Source organism: Callithrix jacchus, chromosome 6, assembly GCF_049354715.1.
Source record: "Callithrix jacchus isolate 240 chromosome 6, calJac240_pri, whole genome shotgun sequence".
Taxonomy (NCBI): Eukaryota; Metazoa; Chordata; class Mammalia; order Primates; family Cebidae; genus Callithrix; species Callithrix jacchus.
The window spans coordinates 8480289-8494358 of record NC_133507.1 but is presented as its reverse complement, the minus strand read 5'-3'; the positions used below and the strand labels follow the sequence as shown (position 1 = coordinate 8494358).

General features: G+C 53.3%; 1 protein-coding gene and 1 long non-coding RNA gene across 3 annotated transcripts in view; one reads left to right on the top strand and one right to left on the bottom strand.

The window, feature by feature from the left end:
* Positions 1-11448, bottom strand: part of PCSK6 (proprotein convertase subtilisin/kexin type 6) — a 193647-nt gene extending 182199 nt beyond the window's left edge. For both annotated transcript variants that reach the window (XM_035303681.3, XM_035303682.3), the window contains exon 1: positions 11158-11448. In XM_035303681.3, coding sequence (XP_035159572.2) covers positions 11158-11409 — 252 coding nt within the window. In that variant the 5' untranslated portion in view covers positions 11410-11448. The remainder of the gene's footprint in view (positions 1-11157) is intronic.
* A 454-nt stretch (positions 11449-11902) lies between these two features.
* LOC103793590 (uncharacterized) lies at positions 11903-13537 on the top strand. The gene is made up of 3 exons (XR_620662.5): positions 11903-12040; positions 12465-12623; positions 12752-13537. It is a non-coding gene; the product is annotated as an uncharacterized LOC103793590 (long non-coding RNA).
* Positions 13538-14070: the final 533 nt, after the last annotated feature.

Here is a 14070-nt window from a genome sequence, read left to right as displayed (position 1 = left end):
CCATCCAGCCTCTCCTCTCCTCTCGGGATTCGGTTCTGCTGTGTTCCACTCGCCTCTCAGCAGGTGGAAAACGCAGGGCTCCTGGCAGGCTGAAAGGAGGGTATCGAAAAAAGGTTCCCTGACCTTCAGACTCCTAGACTCCAATGGCAAGAAGGCTGCCTTCATTCCTGCATAGATAAGCCTTTGAAGTGAGCTCCAGGCGAGAGCCCTGAGTAGGGAGGGCCCCATGGTACGGCTGCGACTTCTTCACAGGTCCCTTCTGCCTCAACCCTCCATTTGCCTGGACTGCACTCCTCCGCCCTAACCCCTTAGAAAACCCCAAGCCACGCTCCGTGGCAGCTCACATGCCACCAGCTCTTTACAGCTTTTCCTAACAGACACAGACTCTGTCTATGAGGAAGGTCTAGAATCCAAGTTGCCCAGGTTGCACGTCTTACTCTGATCGTCATTACTATAGCAGGGTACTCAACCTCTCTGGGCTTCAGTTTGCTCATATGTGTAATGGGATCAATAGTAGGGTTCTGGGGGTGATTATCAGCAGTGCTTGGCAGACAGCAAGACGGACATAGGAGCGGCTGGCGGCAGTCATGGTAGGGGTACTGGCATCCGAGGACCCAGCCATCATTCTAAGCAAACAGTCATCTGCGGGTACAGAGAGGCTGAGCACAGGCACAAGCCAGACTGCTTCTTTACAGAAAGTCAATCTTTCACAGGAGAGACTCCACCCAGGCCCCAGGACAAACCCATGCCTCCTTTCCTCAGTCCTCCTTCCCGCTTTCCCACCTGCCCTCTTCTGTGGCTTCCCCAGTCCTCTTCCTTTTCTTGGCTTCCTTTCTTCATGTTCTTTTGCCCACGCAGGGGCAAGATGCTCACCCTGAGCTTCAGAGAACACTAGGCTAGGATGCTGGGTTTGGCCAGATTTTCCAGTTCTGCCCAGGAGCAGCCACATGGCACAGATGACTGACCACTGGCCTCGGCCCTGAAAGGAGAATCCCTGCAGGTGATGCTGCAATCCCTCAGCAAGACTCAATCCAGGAAACACAGAGGCCAAACTCAAGATACCAAGAAATGTCGAAGCGCGGAAAGCACAAGCGATACTTGACTATTCAGTAACATCACAAATATCTGCTGCCCACAAAGCTGCTAGAGCTCAGCAGAAGTGCAGATAACAAGGTCAGCACTTTCTCCTTACACTGTAAGGATCATTTGCCTTTGGTGAATGGAATCAGGACATCACAGGTCCTGGTAGAAAACACTCTAACAGTTTCTCATACGAAATCCTCTCAGGGCCAGGAACTGCGCTGGGGCCTCAGCAAGCAAAATGAGTTAGGTAAAGATGCAGACTACGAGATGTTGTGGTCCACGGGGTCCGGTAGGGAGGCAGACACCCCACATGCTGTGGCCGAGCCCCTCCTTGGAGCTTGGAGAGGACGGGGCTCCGCTCTGCTAGGCAGCAGGCAGGTCAGAAAGCAGCACTTTGGCTAATGCTGAAGAAAGGCAGGGTCCCAGGTAGACCAAACAAGGAATGGGCCCCCAGGTTAAAACAACAGCAACAGACAGGTGCAAAAGAAAGAAAAAGCATATGGAAAGTTTCCCCAACATCTAGGGCCCAGAACTGCTGAAGAAACATGTGGTAGAAGTGAAGGCTTCTGGGTGAGGACAGTGCAGCAGGGAGGGCGGGCTCGCTCACCAAGGGCTGAATGGACCATGCCTTCCTGCACGGGAACCTCTGCTGCTTTTACAGCAGAGAAAGGACAGCGTGAGGTCTGTGGCTCTGAAGAATCCTACAGACAGCAGTGTGGGAAGTGGCCTGGAAGGGAGGCAGGGAAGGCAGTGAGGCAGTCACCAGGACACTCACTACCAGGGAGAGTGAATGAACAGCCTGGCCTGGACTGTGGTCAGGGGCTGGGCGGCAGGGGAGAAAGACCCACGGGCAGGTTGGACGGGGCTGTGGTCAGTGCATGCAGACGCTAGGTGGGGGAATCCATCTGGTTTCCCATCTGGAGGACAGGATACAAGAAAGGTGAGCAGAACCGGTTTGGGGCACAGGAGCACCCAATGCAGCCTTCTACCAGACAGGACACAGCAGGCCTGACCTCTGGTGGGAGGGCCCTCATCTAACAAGAGGCAGCCTCTCCTCTCCCCTCCACCACCTTCCCAGACCATCCACCCAGGAAAGAGTGCGGCAATGACCATGGAGGTGAACTTGGGCCTTTTGAAGGCAAGAAGGAGGCTCTTGTAGATGGCCACTGCTGGACTCCTCCCAGGCACACAGTCCAGGAAGGGGGACAGCCCAGGGGAGCCCAGCAGGGGTCATCTCAAGATGATCTGCTTAAATGATCACAGGAGATAGGTCTAAGAGTTGTCACCAGGGGGTTTGAAACCAAAGGGGGAAAGGCTGGAAGTCGAGGCTCCTTCCAACAACGAGGGAGATGCGATTACCCACTGATGTATTCACCCCCAGGGCGGCCCGGCTGATCACTCGGAGCTTCGGGAGTCAGCTCCACGTGGGCTGTTTCTTCCCATCTCACCGAGAAAACGGATTTGCCCAGCAAGGACTCTGTGAGTGATGGATGTTGCCGGTGGCTGAAATTCAAGAGGCCCCGAGAAGGGTGAGAGAACCAACAGCGGTGGCCTCTTCCCGGCCTAGTTCAGTAAGTGGGTCCGTGTGTGACTGGGCAGAGCTACATGTCCAGCGGGGCTGCGGGGCCCTGTGGAGTACGGCTTGTTTGTGCCCCGGCGGTCAAGGCCAGACAATGAGACTTTCTTCCTTTCCATGGTGCCACTGTCTTGACACTGAGGGCATTGATGGGCTGGTTGCCATGGGAACCCAAGGCTACTGATCCCATCCCAGGGAGCATGAGGCTCCTGACAGCTGATGGCTATTCATCCCCCTTCCTGGCAGGACTAGACAGGGGGCCTTGCGTCTGCTGCTGGGTCCTCAAGATGCTCAAAGAGCAGAGGCACAAGGACATTGGGAAGAGCCACAGCCTGATGGGAGGACAGAACCTGCAGGGTCTGAAGCATCCACAGTGAGCTCCAGGGTGCTAGTGGGGCCTGCAGGGTGCACGGGGCTCTTGGATCAGTGTGGAGCCGACCTGGCCCAGAGGCAAATTACAGTGTCACGAGAAGGGTGTCCTCACACACAGGCATACATGTGGGACTCCAAAAAGCAAACAAGTAAGATGAGAAAGCGGTGACGAGGGTGGTTTAATAAATGACAGTTAAATAAGGCGCAGGAGCCCGGCCTCGGTCCCTCACAGAGGCTTATAACCACTAAGAGACTCTTGCAAGGCAGGGCCCACATGTTCTTACCTGTAAGTGCCCACACCAGTGAAAGCACACAGCAATACTCGCTGAATACATGAATGCACATCCGCCGGCCATCAGAGAAGTGGTGGCATTGGAACTAACCTTACAGAGCAGCTAAGGACTAACTTTGGGCTGACTCACCCGGGAAGCCCAGAGCCCAGTGTCAGAAATAGGCAAGCCAGCAGGCAACGTCAGGGTGGCAGGGGCTTGGGAGCCCAGAGGAAGGGCATGTCCGGTGGGCTGGGGAAATGGGGATGAGTCAGCTGATAGAACCAACAGTGGAGTGGAATGGGAAGGCTGAGGGCTAACCAGGTGACAGGGTAAAGCCCTTCCTGGCAGGAACAACAGCAGGAGCAAGCCTGGAAGGAAGCTCAAGGCGGTGGGATGGGGCAGGAGGCCCTGTGGCAGAGCAGGCGGGTGGAGGTGATGGAGGTGAAAGAAGGCACAGCCTGCACAAGGCAGTGGCAGGGGTGAAGCAGGGGCCCTGAGAGCCACTCAGGAGGTGATGACACAGGCTTGGGGGAGCACAGGAGCAGGAGGAGGCAATGGTGACCTCCAGGCCTCCAGCTCTGGCACTAAGGTAGACAGGGGTCTCTTTTTGTAGAAGGGGACCTACACAAGGAGGAGGTTTCAGCAAAAGACGATTAGTCCAGCTGATAAACGTACAGTCTGAGTGACTGAGTGTGGCTTCCTCGAAGGGCTGGAGGGCTTTTCTTTTTCCCTCCAATAGACAGAGGCATGAGTGGTTTCAACGCCATGAGCTGGAGCCAGTACAGACCATCCAAGACAGAGCGGTGCTGATGTGCAGCTCTTAGTGTCCGTGCACGTTCATGCACACACACCTGCACGCACCAGGTGGACAGAGGGAGACACAGCGGCTGGTGGGGTCCAAGGAGGTTCCTCTGTCACTCATGTGTTCATTTCGGCAGAGAGCTGACAGGCTCTCTGCCTGACTATTTACCTTTGTCTGGGAAGCGAGGACAAGGTGACAGCAGCAGAAGGTGAGTCAGAGGGTGTGGGGTCTGACCCTGGCCTGTCAGTCGCTGTTTTGTCAAAAGGTAACTGGATCTCAGGCCTCATCACCATTAAACAGGCCTGGTGACACCTCCCTGCAGGGCTGGTGCCTCCTGAGCAAGAGTACGCATGAGACATCAGCTGGGGCGAGCAAGGCCAGGGCTTCTGGTCAGTGGCAAGGCCAAGACCCAGTCCCAAGAAGCAGGAGGAGGCCAGGCACCCAGGGCAAGTACAACTTGGAAGCCTTCCAAGGGCAGGGCTCTGGTAAAAGAAGGGGAGAGGTGTTGGCAGCCTGGGCTATGGAAGATCAGAGGAACTACTTTTTTTTTTTTTTTTTTTTTTTTTTTTTGAGACTGAGTTTCGCTCTTGTTACCCAGGCTGGAGTGCAATGGCACGATCTCGGCTCACTGCAACCTCCGCCTCCTGGGTTCAGGCAATTCTCCTGCCTCAGCCTCCTGAGTAGCTGGGATTACAGGCACGCGCCACCATGCCCAGCTAATTTTTTGTATTTTTAGTAGAGACGGGGTTTCACCATGTTGACCAGGATGGTCTCGATCTCTCGACCTCGTGATCCACCCGTCTCGGCCTCCCAAAGTGCTGGGATTACAGGCTTGAGCCACCACGCCCGGCTGGAACTACTTTTTAGATGGCAAAATCTGTGCAGAGGTTCAGCCATCCAGAAGAGCTCGGGATGTTCCCAGCTGGGATGGAGTTGGCAGACACTGGAGAACAGGGTCTGGGCAGCCCTGAATGTCCCTGTTGCCACCCAAAGCTCAAAGCCGGCAGGCGTCCCAGGCACCATCTCCAGCCTCTCCTAGCCCATCAACAGCTTTGTGTTTCTGATTTGCTTCCCTGATTTCTACCTAGAGAAACTCAAGCCCTTCCAATGGACTGGTCAGCTGAGCCACCTGCTCATGCCTGATTCTGAGTCTGCCTTTGGATGTTGCCTTCTGGAGCTTTTCTAGCTCCATACATGGCAGCTGGCTCAGCTTCGATCACCGATCCCCACACCAGCCCCAGTGACTCAGGAGGGCAGTCCAGTCCATTAAAATCCTACCCACTCAAATGCATTACTATCTGGGTGAAGATGTCAGATGGGAGGGTTGAGGCAATGAGCTTCACAATCTTAATCTTGTCTCTGTCCCTCAGTTCACACCCAGATCCTCTCACCCAGGCCAGCCGTGCACAGCCAGGCCAGCTTGGTTCACAGCACAAAACCAAGACAGCCTTACACTGAAAAACAATCCCAGAGAATTAGGTCACAGGTGACTGCTATTCTGGGTTTCCCTTGTCCCTACCAACCCCCTGACACTCTGGCTGGAACAAGTTCTGGCCCATGATTTTAACACCTGGTTAAAGCTTTGGCTTGTTTTTCACCGCAAGAACAAGCTGTTTGCAGCATGACAATTTTCCTCTGCTGACAAAAGCACTGTGCAGGCTCACCCGAAATCCTGAGCCAGGTATGTCCTGCTCGGTAGCTATTTTAAGGAAAACTATTTAAGGCAAGTTCAAGATCATTTAAGGCTCTTAGATCTTTTAGGGCCCTGGCAGCCAGCCTGCCTTTTTATGTTCAGACTCAGAAGCAACAAATTAGCTCAATACCCCAGGCAAAGCAAAAACCCAAGGGAAAGCATGGCATCCAAGAACCATCCTTGAGATAAACATCACTTCCAAGAGTGGCAGATGCTGGGCTGTTGTGATTTGGCATGTGGAGAATACCTTGCTGCCATCCTCTTCACACAAGCAACTTATCTTTTCTCAGAGTCACAATGTCAGAGATGACAAGGCACTCAGGTTAGAGTAAGGGTGACTGGAAGGGGAAGGAAGCAGGGCAGAGGGGAAGGGTTCCTGGGCCCCGTGTCCAGCTCTGTCCAAATGCCATGTGACCTGCAGCCAGGCCCTCTGTTTCTCCGTCACCATTTCCTTGACAAGTGTATCAGTTCAGTCTGGACATCTCAAGTAGAGACTTCGAGACTTCTTAACCTGGGCATCCAAGGGTGTGCCTCGGGGGGGTCCAGGAGCACCACAGGGTGTGTGTACAATGCGCATTTCCCTTGTCTTTTTGCTCTCTTTAACGTTTTACGAGTATCTGTACATACATCTATGTGTATAGCTATAGACATCAACATATGTATGTTCACATACCACGTGTGTGTATATACACACACTTGTACACATCACCATATGTAATACACCCTGATACAAAGAAAGGAAAGTACAAAACATCTAGGTGCAATTTGGAATATAACCCATGTACGTTTATACACACACACACACTCACACACATACGCCTGTGTGCTGTAAAGCAGTGCACCGCAGATAAAGTTTGAAGTTACTCCCTGCTCCCTCCCCTCTTAGAGGCCATTGCTAACCAGAATTTGATGCACACCCTTACAGCCCACACTTCCATTCTTTTACTACATCTATAAGCATCCATAATTAACACGGTATTGCTTTGTTTCTTAATGTTTGCGTGAATAAGATCACATAGGACATCTACAATTTGCCTTTTTTTCTCTCTCTCAACAGTATTTGAGAGATTCATCTGTGTAGACACAGATCTGGTTTATTCATTTCTAACCACTGTAGAATCTTCTATAGTGTGACTATTTTGATTTAGTTCTCTATTCTACTTTAAGTTTCCCTTCATTTAAAAAACGCCAGCATGGACATTCTTACACCAGTCTCCTTGTGCACATGCGTGAGAGTTCTTCCAAGATCTGTCTAGAGTGGGATTTGCCAGCACAGTTCAGCCTCGCCGTGTATTGCCAAATTCCTTTCTAAACTATACCCATTTCCACCAGCAGCAACTGAAAATTCCCATTGCTCTGTATCCTTGCCGGCACGTGATGCTAAAAAGTTCCACGTCGGGCAGTCTGGTAGGTGTGAAATGGTGTCTCATCAGTGCCTCGATCGCAGTGCTCCAATAACCCCCAGCGAGGCTCAGTAAAGCTGGGCATGATTTCTTATGTTTACTAGCTGCTTGGATTTCTCTTCATCGACTTCTCTATTCATAAGCTTCCCTATTTTTCTACCTGGCATGTATCATTTTTTTTAGTGATTTATAGTTTTTAAAATAATCTGTGTACTAATCTGCTTGTTATGTGTTGTAAATACTTTCCCAGTCTATTACTTGCTTTTTAACTATGCGATGATGCCTTTGTTTAAAGACAATTTTAACTTAATGCATCAATCTCTTCATTTCAAAATCTGTTTATTTTCATGCATTGTTGAGGAACTCCTTTTCAATGTGACAAAGGTATTCTACTGTGTTTCTTTCTAAAAGTTTTACATACAGTCTTTAATCCCATCTGGAATGTGCCATTGTGTAACGTAAGGATCTAATTGTTTTTCCGTGGGGAGAGCCTGTTCTCCCACCATGTAGTAAATCACCCATCCTTCCCCATCCGTGTGTAACTCTTCAGCCCACTCGCTCAAGTTCCACACGTGCTTGGGTTGGAGTCGATTCTATTGATGGACTGGGTCCGTGTTAAACTGTGGTTGAACCTACCATGTTGAACCACAGCTCCCCACCTCTTCCTTCCCAGAGTTGTGTGAGCTATTCTTGGACCTTACTCTTCCATATGAATTTTATAATTCTTTTTGTGATTTCATATTCCATATTAAATCTTGTCAGGGCTTAAAGTGGATTACATTGAATTTGCAGATTAAATTGGGGCAACTATAAGAGCCAGCCCCCCTCTACATGAACAAAATACATCTCTCCATTTATTCTGACTTTCTTTTCTTCATCCTTCTTCTAAATGTGTTATGTTTCTCTATAAACGTCTCACCTTTTTAAACAACCTATTTCAAAGGATCTTGCTGTTTTTACGCAAGAATGAGGAATGATTTCGTTTATCTTCTCAGATGCTGCTGCCATGCACGGTCATCAACTCTCTTATTAGCTCGAGTGGTTAATCTCTAGGTTCTTTCAGATTATCCATGTATTTATGTCATCTGCTGATAATGACATTGGACGCTTCCACATTTTTATTCCCTTTGAAATCCTGTGGTGTTACCTGGAATGATGAGTAGAGGGACAAAAAGAGGCTATCTTGTCTTGTCCCTGGTGATGCCTATTTTACAACAGAGAGGATCCACAGCTTTTATCAGATGCTGAAAGGGAGCCATGACTCAAGAAAGGTGAATAATCCCAGGTCTCAATTACCTCCGGACCATGTAAAATAAACTGACTCTGGTTGTTAGTTGTAATGGAAGAAAGTAAAACAGGCAAGCAAGAACTCACAGCACAGCAGCTCCGGGAGAAAGCCAGGGCTGCGATGCGGGCAGGTATAGAACATAACACTAAGTGCCTATTAAGGCACTGGAGAAAGAGTTTCACAAAGGGGATCTCAGACCAGAGAATACAGCAGAAGGAAATAAGCAGGGAGTGCGACTGTCAGAGGTGACATATGCATGCCATGTGAACACAAACAACTTCCTTCCCTTCCTTCACCCCTATTCGCTCATCTGGAAGTCAAAGCTAATAATATCTATATCTTATTTATGAGTCACAAATTCTCCTGGCTAAAAAAAGACAAATAAGGTTTTTAAAGAGTTCCTATTGAGTGGGTAGTGGCTGAAATGCTCCGGGCCTTTTCCACATTAGCAGTGCACTTAGAGTGGGGGAAGAAAAGCTCATTTTGGAAGAAAGAGTAATAGGCCCTCCGTGAGTAATCACATACAAGCCTCTGAGACAGGTCCTATCTTCAACCTGCTAATCCCTGCGTTAGTGAATGTCACCACACTGCCACTTCCCGGACCATGCCTGAGTGACCAGGCTGTGTGGAATTCACCCTGGCTGTACTGGACACAGTTGGGGAGACCCCGAGAGACTCCCCAGAATATCCTGGGTGGAGAGTGTGCACGGGAGAAATCTTCTCTCCTATCAGCAACATCAGGAACTCAGTGAGTCTGACAGAGGTTGGTTCAAAGTGCCAGCATGACAAAGTGTTGGGCATTTTTATTCCCACAGACAAAAATTTCCAGGGAGAGTTTCCTGTGCCTCTCTGCCTCTCTCTTGCAGTGTGGGGGAGCTCACAGCTCAACTTCAGCTCCATTCTGCTCATTTAATTTTAGGATCCCCAAACCCAGGCACTTTGTAATTTACCGTGTAGTTTAAGAGTCACTTTTAGCTGAAGACAAAATCCTGGGCACAGCAGCGAAGTGTGGCAGGAGCCAGGGGCTCTAAGCAAACATAAGGAACACCTTATTCCATCTGGACAATTAGCCAGGGAGACTCAGAAACTAAAGACAAACGCAGTCAGTGCTACCCAAAGGCAAACTTGAAATCACAGGATGTTTGGAGGGACTTGAGTGCCATATATATGTGTGTGTGTGTGTGGTGTGTGTGTATATATATATATATATAACATTTACTATGTAATATATATATTTATAAGGTCTACAAAAGATGTGCTAGCATTCTTTCAGATAAACTCGAACCAGCCTTGCGAAGATTCTGTCATTCAAATACTAGCATCTACCCCTCCAGCAGGCCACACACCTAACAGCACATCGACGTAGGGCTTGGGATGCAGAAGAAATGTCATTTCTAACAGGGCCACACCACACCTTGCTGGCTTCTGCCATGGATGATGATGAAACTAAATTTAACACTGCCTGGCACTAGGGTTTTGAGTTATGAGGCCGCGCTTCCCTGTCACTTCACTTAATCCTCTGAGTGTGTAGTCTGTAGATTTGTTAACTGCACTGAGAGGTCCCCTGGTGTGACCCCAAACTCCAGGATCCATAAGTCTGGGATCAATCCTCAGCCCAGTTGCCGGTTACAAGAGGAAAAGGGGACCCGCCGGAGCGGTCCTTTGAGAGTAATGGCTGTACCTTTGTGCCCAGGGCGTGGTCTGCTTGCTAACTGACAGAAGGGGTGACAGCCAAGCCCGTTGGGTGCGGGGCAGGGAGGGCTGCTCGCTGGCCCCATGGGGATAGTTAAGGGCCAGGCCCCGGTCCAGGCTCTGTGGCAATGCAACAGTAGCTCTTTCCGACAACCGCACAGTGTAGACACTGTCACTGACTGCAAAAGAAGGAGCAAGTCAGGGAAGTGACCTGCCTAAGGTCACACCGCTCTGCCATGGGATCCGCGGAAGGAGCCCACAAACAAAGCACCCTCCCTCGGCTCCTGCAGAGGTTTTAAACCCAGGACCTTCGGCCCTGCTGGGTCCTGCGCTGTCCCAGAGCCTCTCCGACCGCGGCCAGGCTCCAGGGTGCAGGCTCCAGACCATCTACCCCCAGAAGCGGCGGACACTCAGGGAGCGCGAGTCCCAGAGACGCCAGGTCACGCTCATGTCACTCAAGCAGCTGCCGGCCGCCTTGGAGCGCGCACAGGGTCCACAGCCCCGCCGCCCGTCAGGGGCAGAGGGCCCGGTCCTTGCAAGTTCCCCCACTGCGGAGAGCTGGATGGGCGCTCTGGACCGCGGGGCGGACTGCGCGCGCCGCCCGACACAGCTCCGACTCCCCCGGTGCCCGGCAGGTGCCCGCGCCACCCCGGCTTCCTAGGCCACGCTTCCGACTGCAGGGTCGGGCGGCTGTGCCCGGGGAGTTGCGGGCAGCGCGCCGGACCTGCGTGGGCCCCCACGCGGGGCCCCGAGTCCCGGCGCCGAGCGTCCCGCGTGCGCCCTCCCCGGCGATCCCCCGCAGGGCGTCCCGGCCGCTCGCCGTCCCCGTCCCCGTCCCCCAGCGGTCCCGGAGCCTTCCCACGCGCGGCGCGGCGCCGGAGCCGCGGCAGGGCGGACAGGACTGCGGAGGCGCCCCCCTCGCGCGCGCCCGAGGCCGCCGGGAAAGTTTTGGGCGCGCGGGGCGGGCCGCACTCACCTGGCCCAAGTTGAGGTAGCCGTGCGCCGCGGCCACGCGGTCCGCTTCGGCCGGGCCGCCGAGCACTTGCACTGCCCAGTGGTTGGTGTAGACCGGGCGCGGCGGGGACGCGGAGCAGGCGGCGGGCAGCGCCAGCAGCAGCAACCAGCGCCAGGGAAGCGCCGCGAACGGCCAGAGCCCGGGCCCGCCGGCGGCGGCGGCGGGCCGGGGCGGCGGCCGGGGCCCGGGCGCAGGCGGCGAGCGCGGAGGCATAGCGGCGGCAGGCTCGCGCGGCGCCCGAGCGGCGAGTGCGCCGGGGGGGTGGGGTGCCGCCTTTTAAAGCCGCTCCGCGCCGGGGAAGCGCCGCCGCCGCCGCCGCCGCCGCCGCGGGCGGGAGCCAGGGAGGAGGAGGAGGCGGCCGCGGCGCGTTCCCGCCCGCGCGGCCCGGCGGCGTCCCCGGGCCCGCGCTCCTGAGACCGGGCTCCGGAGCGGAGACCCGTCCGGGAGACCCGAAACGCCCCCACCTGGGGAACTTCTCCGCGGACTTGTGGGGCTCTCGGGACGCAGGATCGCCCCAGCAGCGGCCTCGGCCCCGGGAGTTCTGCTGGGAGCGGGGAGGCCCTGGCGTCTCAGGTGAGTCCGCTGTTCCCTAGACCTGCGGGACACCCGGAGGCTGCACTCATCCGGCGGGGCCTCTGAGGCCCAGCGGCCTCGCTCGCCTCCCTAGAGACAGTGGGCTCGCCAGCGTGCAGGGTCCCAGGGAGAAGAAACTGCTGGGAAGGCACCGGATAGCCAACGACCAAGCCTGGCTGACGGGGGCTCAAGAGCTTGTACCCGAGAAGCCACGGCGCAGAGCCCATCGCGGAGGCCGCAGCCCACCCTAAGAGGTGGGCTGGCTGTGCAGGTGAACCCATAGGCCGTCCACTTAGCATCAATGTGATCTTGGACAAATGACTGTCCTGGCGGAGGGCAGGCGCTCCACCTGTAAAATGGGGGAACTGTGGTATCTACCCCGTGGGGCTGATTTGAGGATGAGGGCAGCTTTTGCTGTACAACAAGCTGTCCATAAACGTTCGTTTTTATGAGCCCAGGGCCTGCCACGTGGTAGGCGTTCACTAGATCATGTACACTCTTAAAAGCACCACTGAGCTAGGACCAGCAGTGGGAAAGTGAGTTGAATCATCCTCACCCCTGCTGCCTGGAGGAGCTTGGCATCCTATGGATAATTACCTGGAGCACCCTGGAGATTTATGGAAATGTTCACACCATGAGCAAGCAATTATGAAGGGTGAGGATCGCTGCTAGATCTCTCCTCTCATCCCTCCCAGGATCCACTGGTCCCGCTGGCCCACTTGCAGCTGCTTACTATATAGGAAGTGAAACAGAAAGCTCTAGAAGGCCTTGAGGTGGGAAGGAAGCTGCTTCTCTGATGCTTAGTTCCAGGAGCCGTCTCTTGTCGCGTGGAGTCTGTGGCTTGGCAGCTGGAGGTGAGAGGCGGGGACAGGAGGGGATGGGGAGACGGCATGCTCTGCGTAGATGATTTCCAAGGTCCTTTCCAGCCTCGCTCTCAGGAGCCCTTTGGTTTCGTAACCCACATGATTCATCCTTTCTGCAGGTGTGAGTCACCCCTAATGGAGGTGGGAGAATGGAGGTGTGGAGGAAGGCCCAATCCAACAAACCACATCCATGTTCTCAAGAGCACCTGCCAACAGCCCCTCTTGGAACCTGGGGATCAGCGTCCCACACAGCCTTCCCTTTGCTACACTAGATACAGCTTCACCTCCCTGCCTGACGCTGCCAAGCGGAGTCAGCTGCTTGGGCAGTCACTCCAGTCCTGCCCATGCTGCAGAAGACAGGCACCGTGTGTCCCTCCTACAGATGGAATGGATGCTCTTCAGCCGCTGCCAATGGAGAGACAGGAGGCCCTCATGCAAACTGGCAGCCGTAGAGGAGAACCTGCCACACCTGTTGGACAGAAACAGTACCCAGAACCCTCAGCCTGCCTCTGCCCGATATGGCCCTGGCTGCCTGGACAACTGGCTTATAGAAGAGGGACACTGGCCTGAGTCAAGGGGACCGGGTTGGAGGCATTGTGTTGTCACCTGGCAGCAGTATGTCTGGGCAACATGTGTTATCTCTCTTCTTCTTCCCCTCCTGGCCGGATGCCCCTCAGATTCATCCTGGATCTGGTGCTGTTCTTCTTTGAGTATATGGCCTGCTTCAAGATAGTGTACACTGCACATCAGCTTAGTAATTATAAAGCAGCTCGTGCCTCCCAAGACGGAGCCCCCGAAACGCAGTGATTTTGACAGGCAGAGATAAGGGCGTTTCCATAATAATGTGGTAGATTAAGGGATTCAGCCTGCTGAACTGAGGGGAGACTAAAATGCATCTGAATTTTTATTTGGAGAGATCTGAATTTATTTTATTAACAAGTCTGGTCCTCTGGGGCCAAACTTTCCATTTGTCATGGAAGTGCCCGGCAAAATCTTGACTCCAATGTTGTAGAAAGACCAGCTTCCCAAAATGAACATTCTAAATCAAATCGCCTCCTGTGAGTTTCCTATTGATTTACACGGTGACAGGATTAGCTCAATCACAGGAGTACTGGCCCTTTTCATTGTGATAGGATCTGTAATAAAACTTGGCTAGTCGTCCTGCAGGGAGGGGATTTATTACTCAGGCTCCAGCTCTCCACATGGCCCCCGAGGTCTACACCACTCTGTGGGGAGGAAGGGGGGTGCTGATTCTGTAAATTGAGGTCTTTGTGCCTCAAGAGAGACAGGATATGGACCAGAAAGGTGATTGGAGCCTGGTCATATTTTGGAAGTTTGTGATTTTTTTTTTTGAGACAGAGTCTTGCTCTGTCGCCAGGCTGGAGTGCGGTGGCACTTTCTCAACTCACTGCAACCTCTGCCTCCCAGGTTCAAGCAG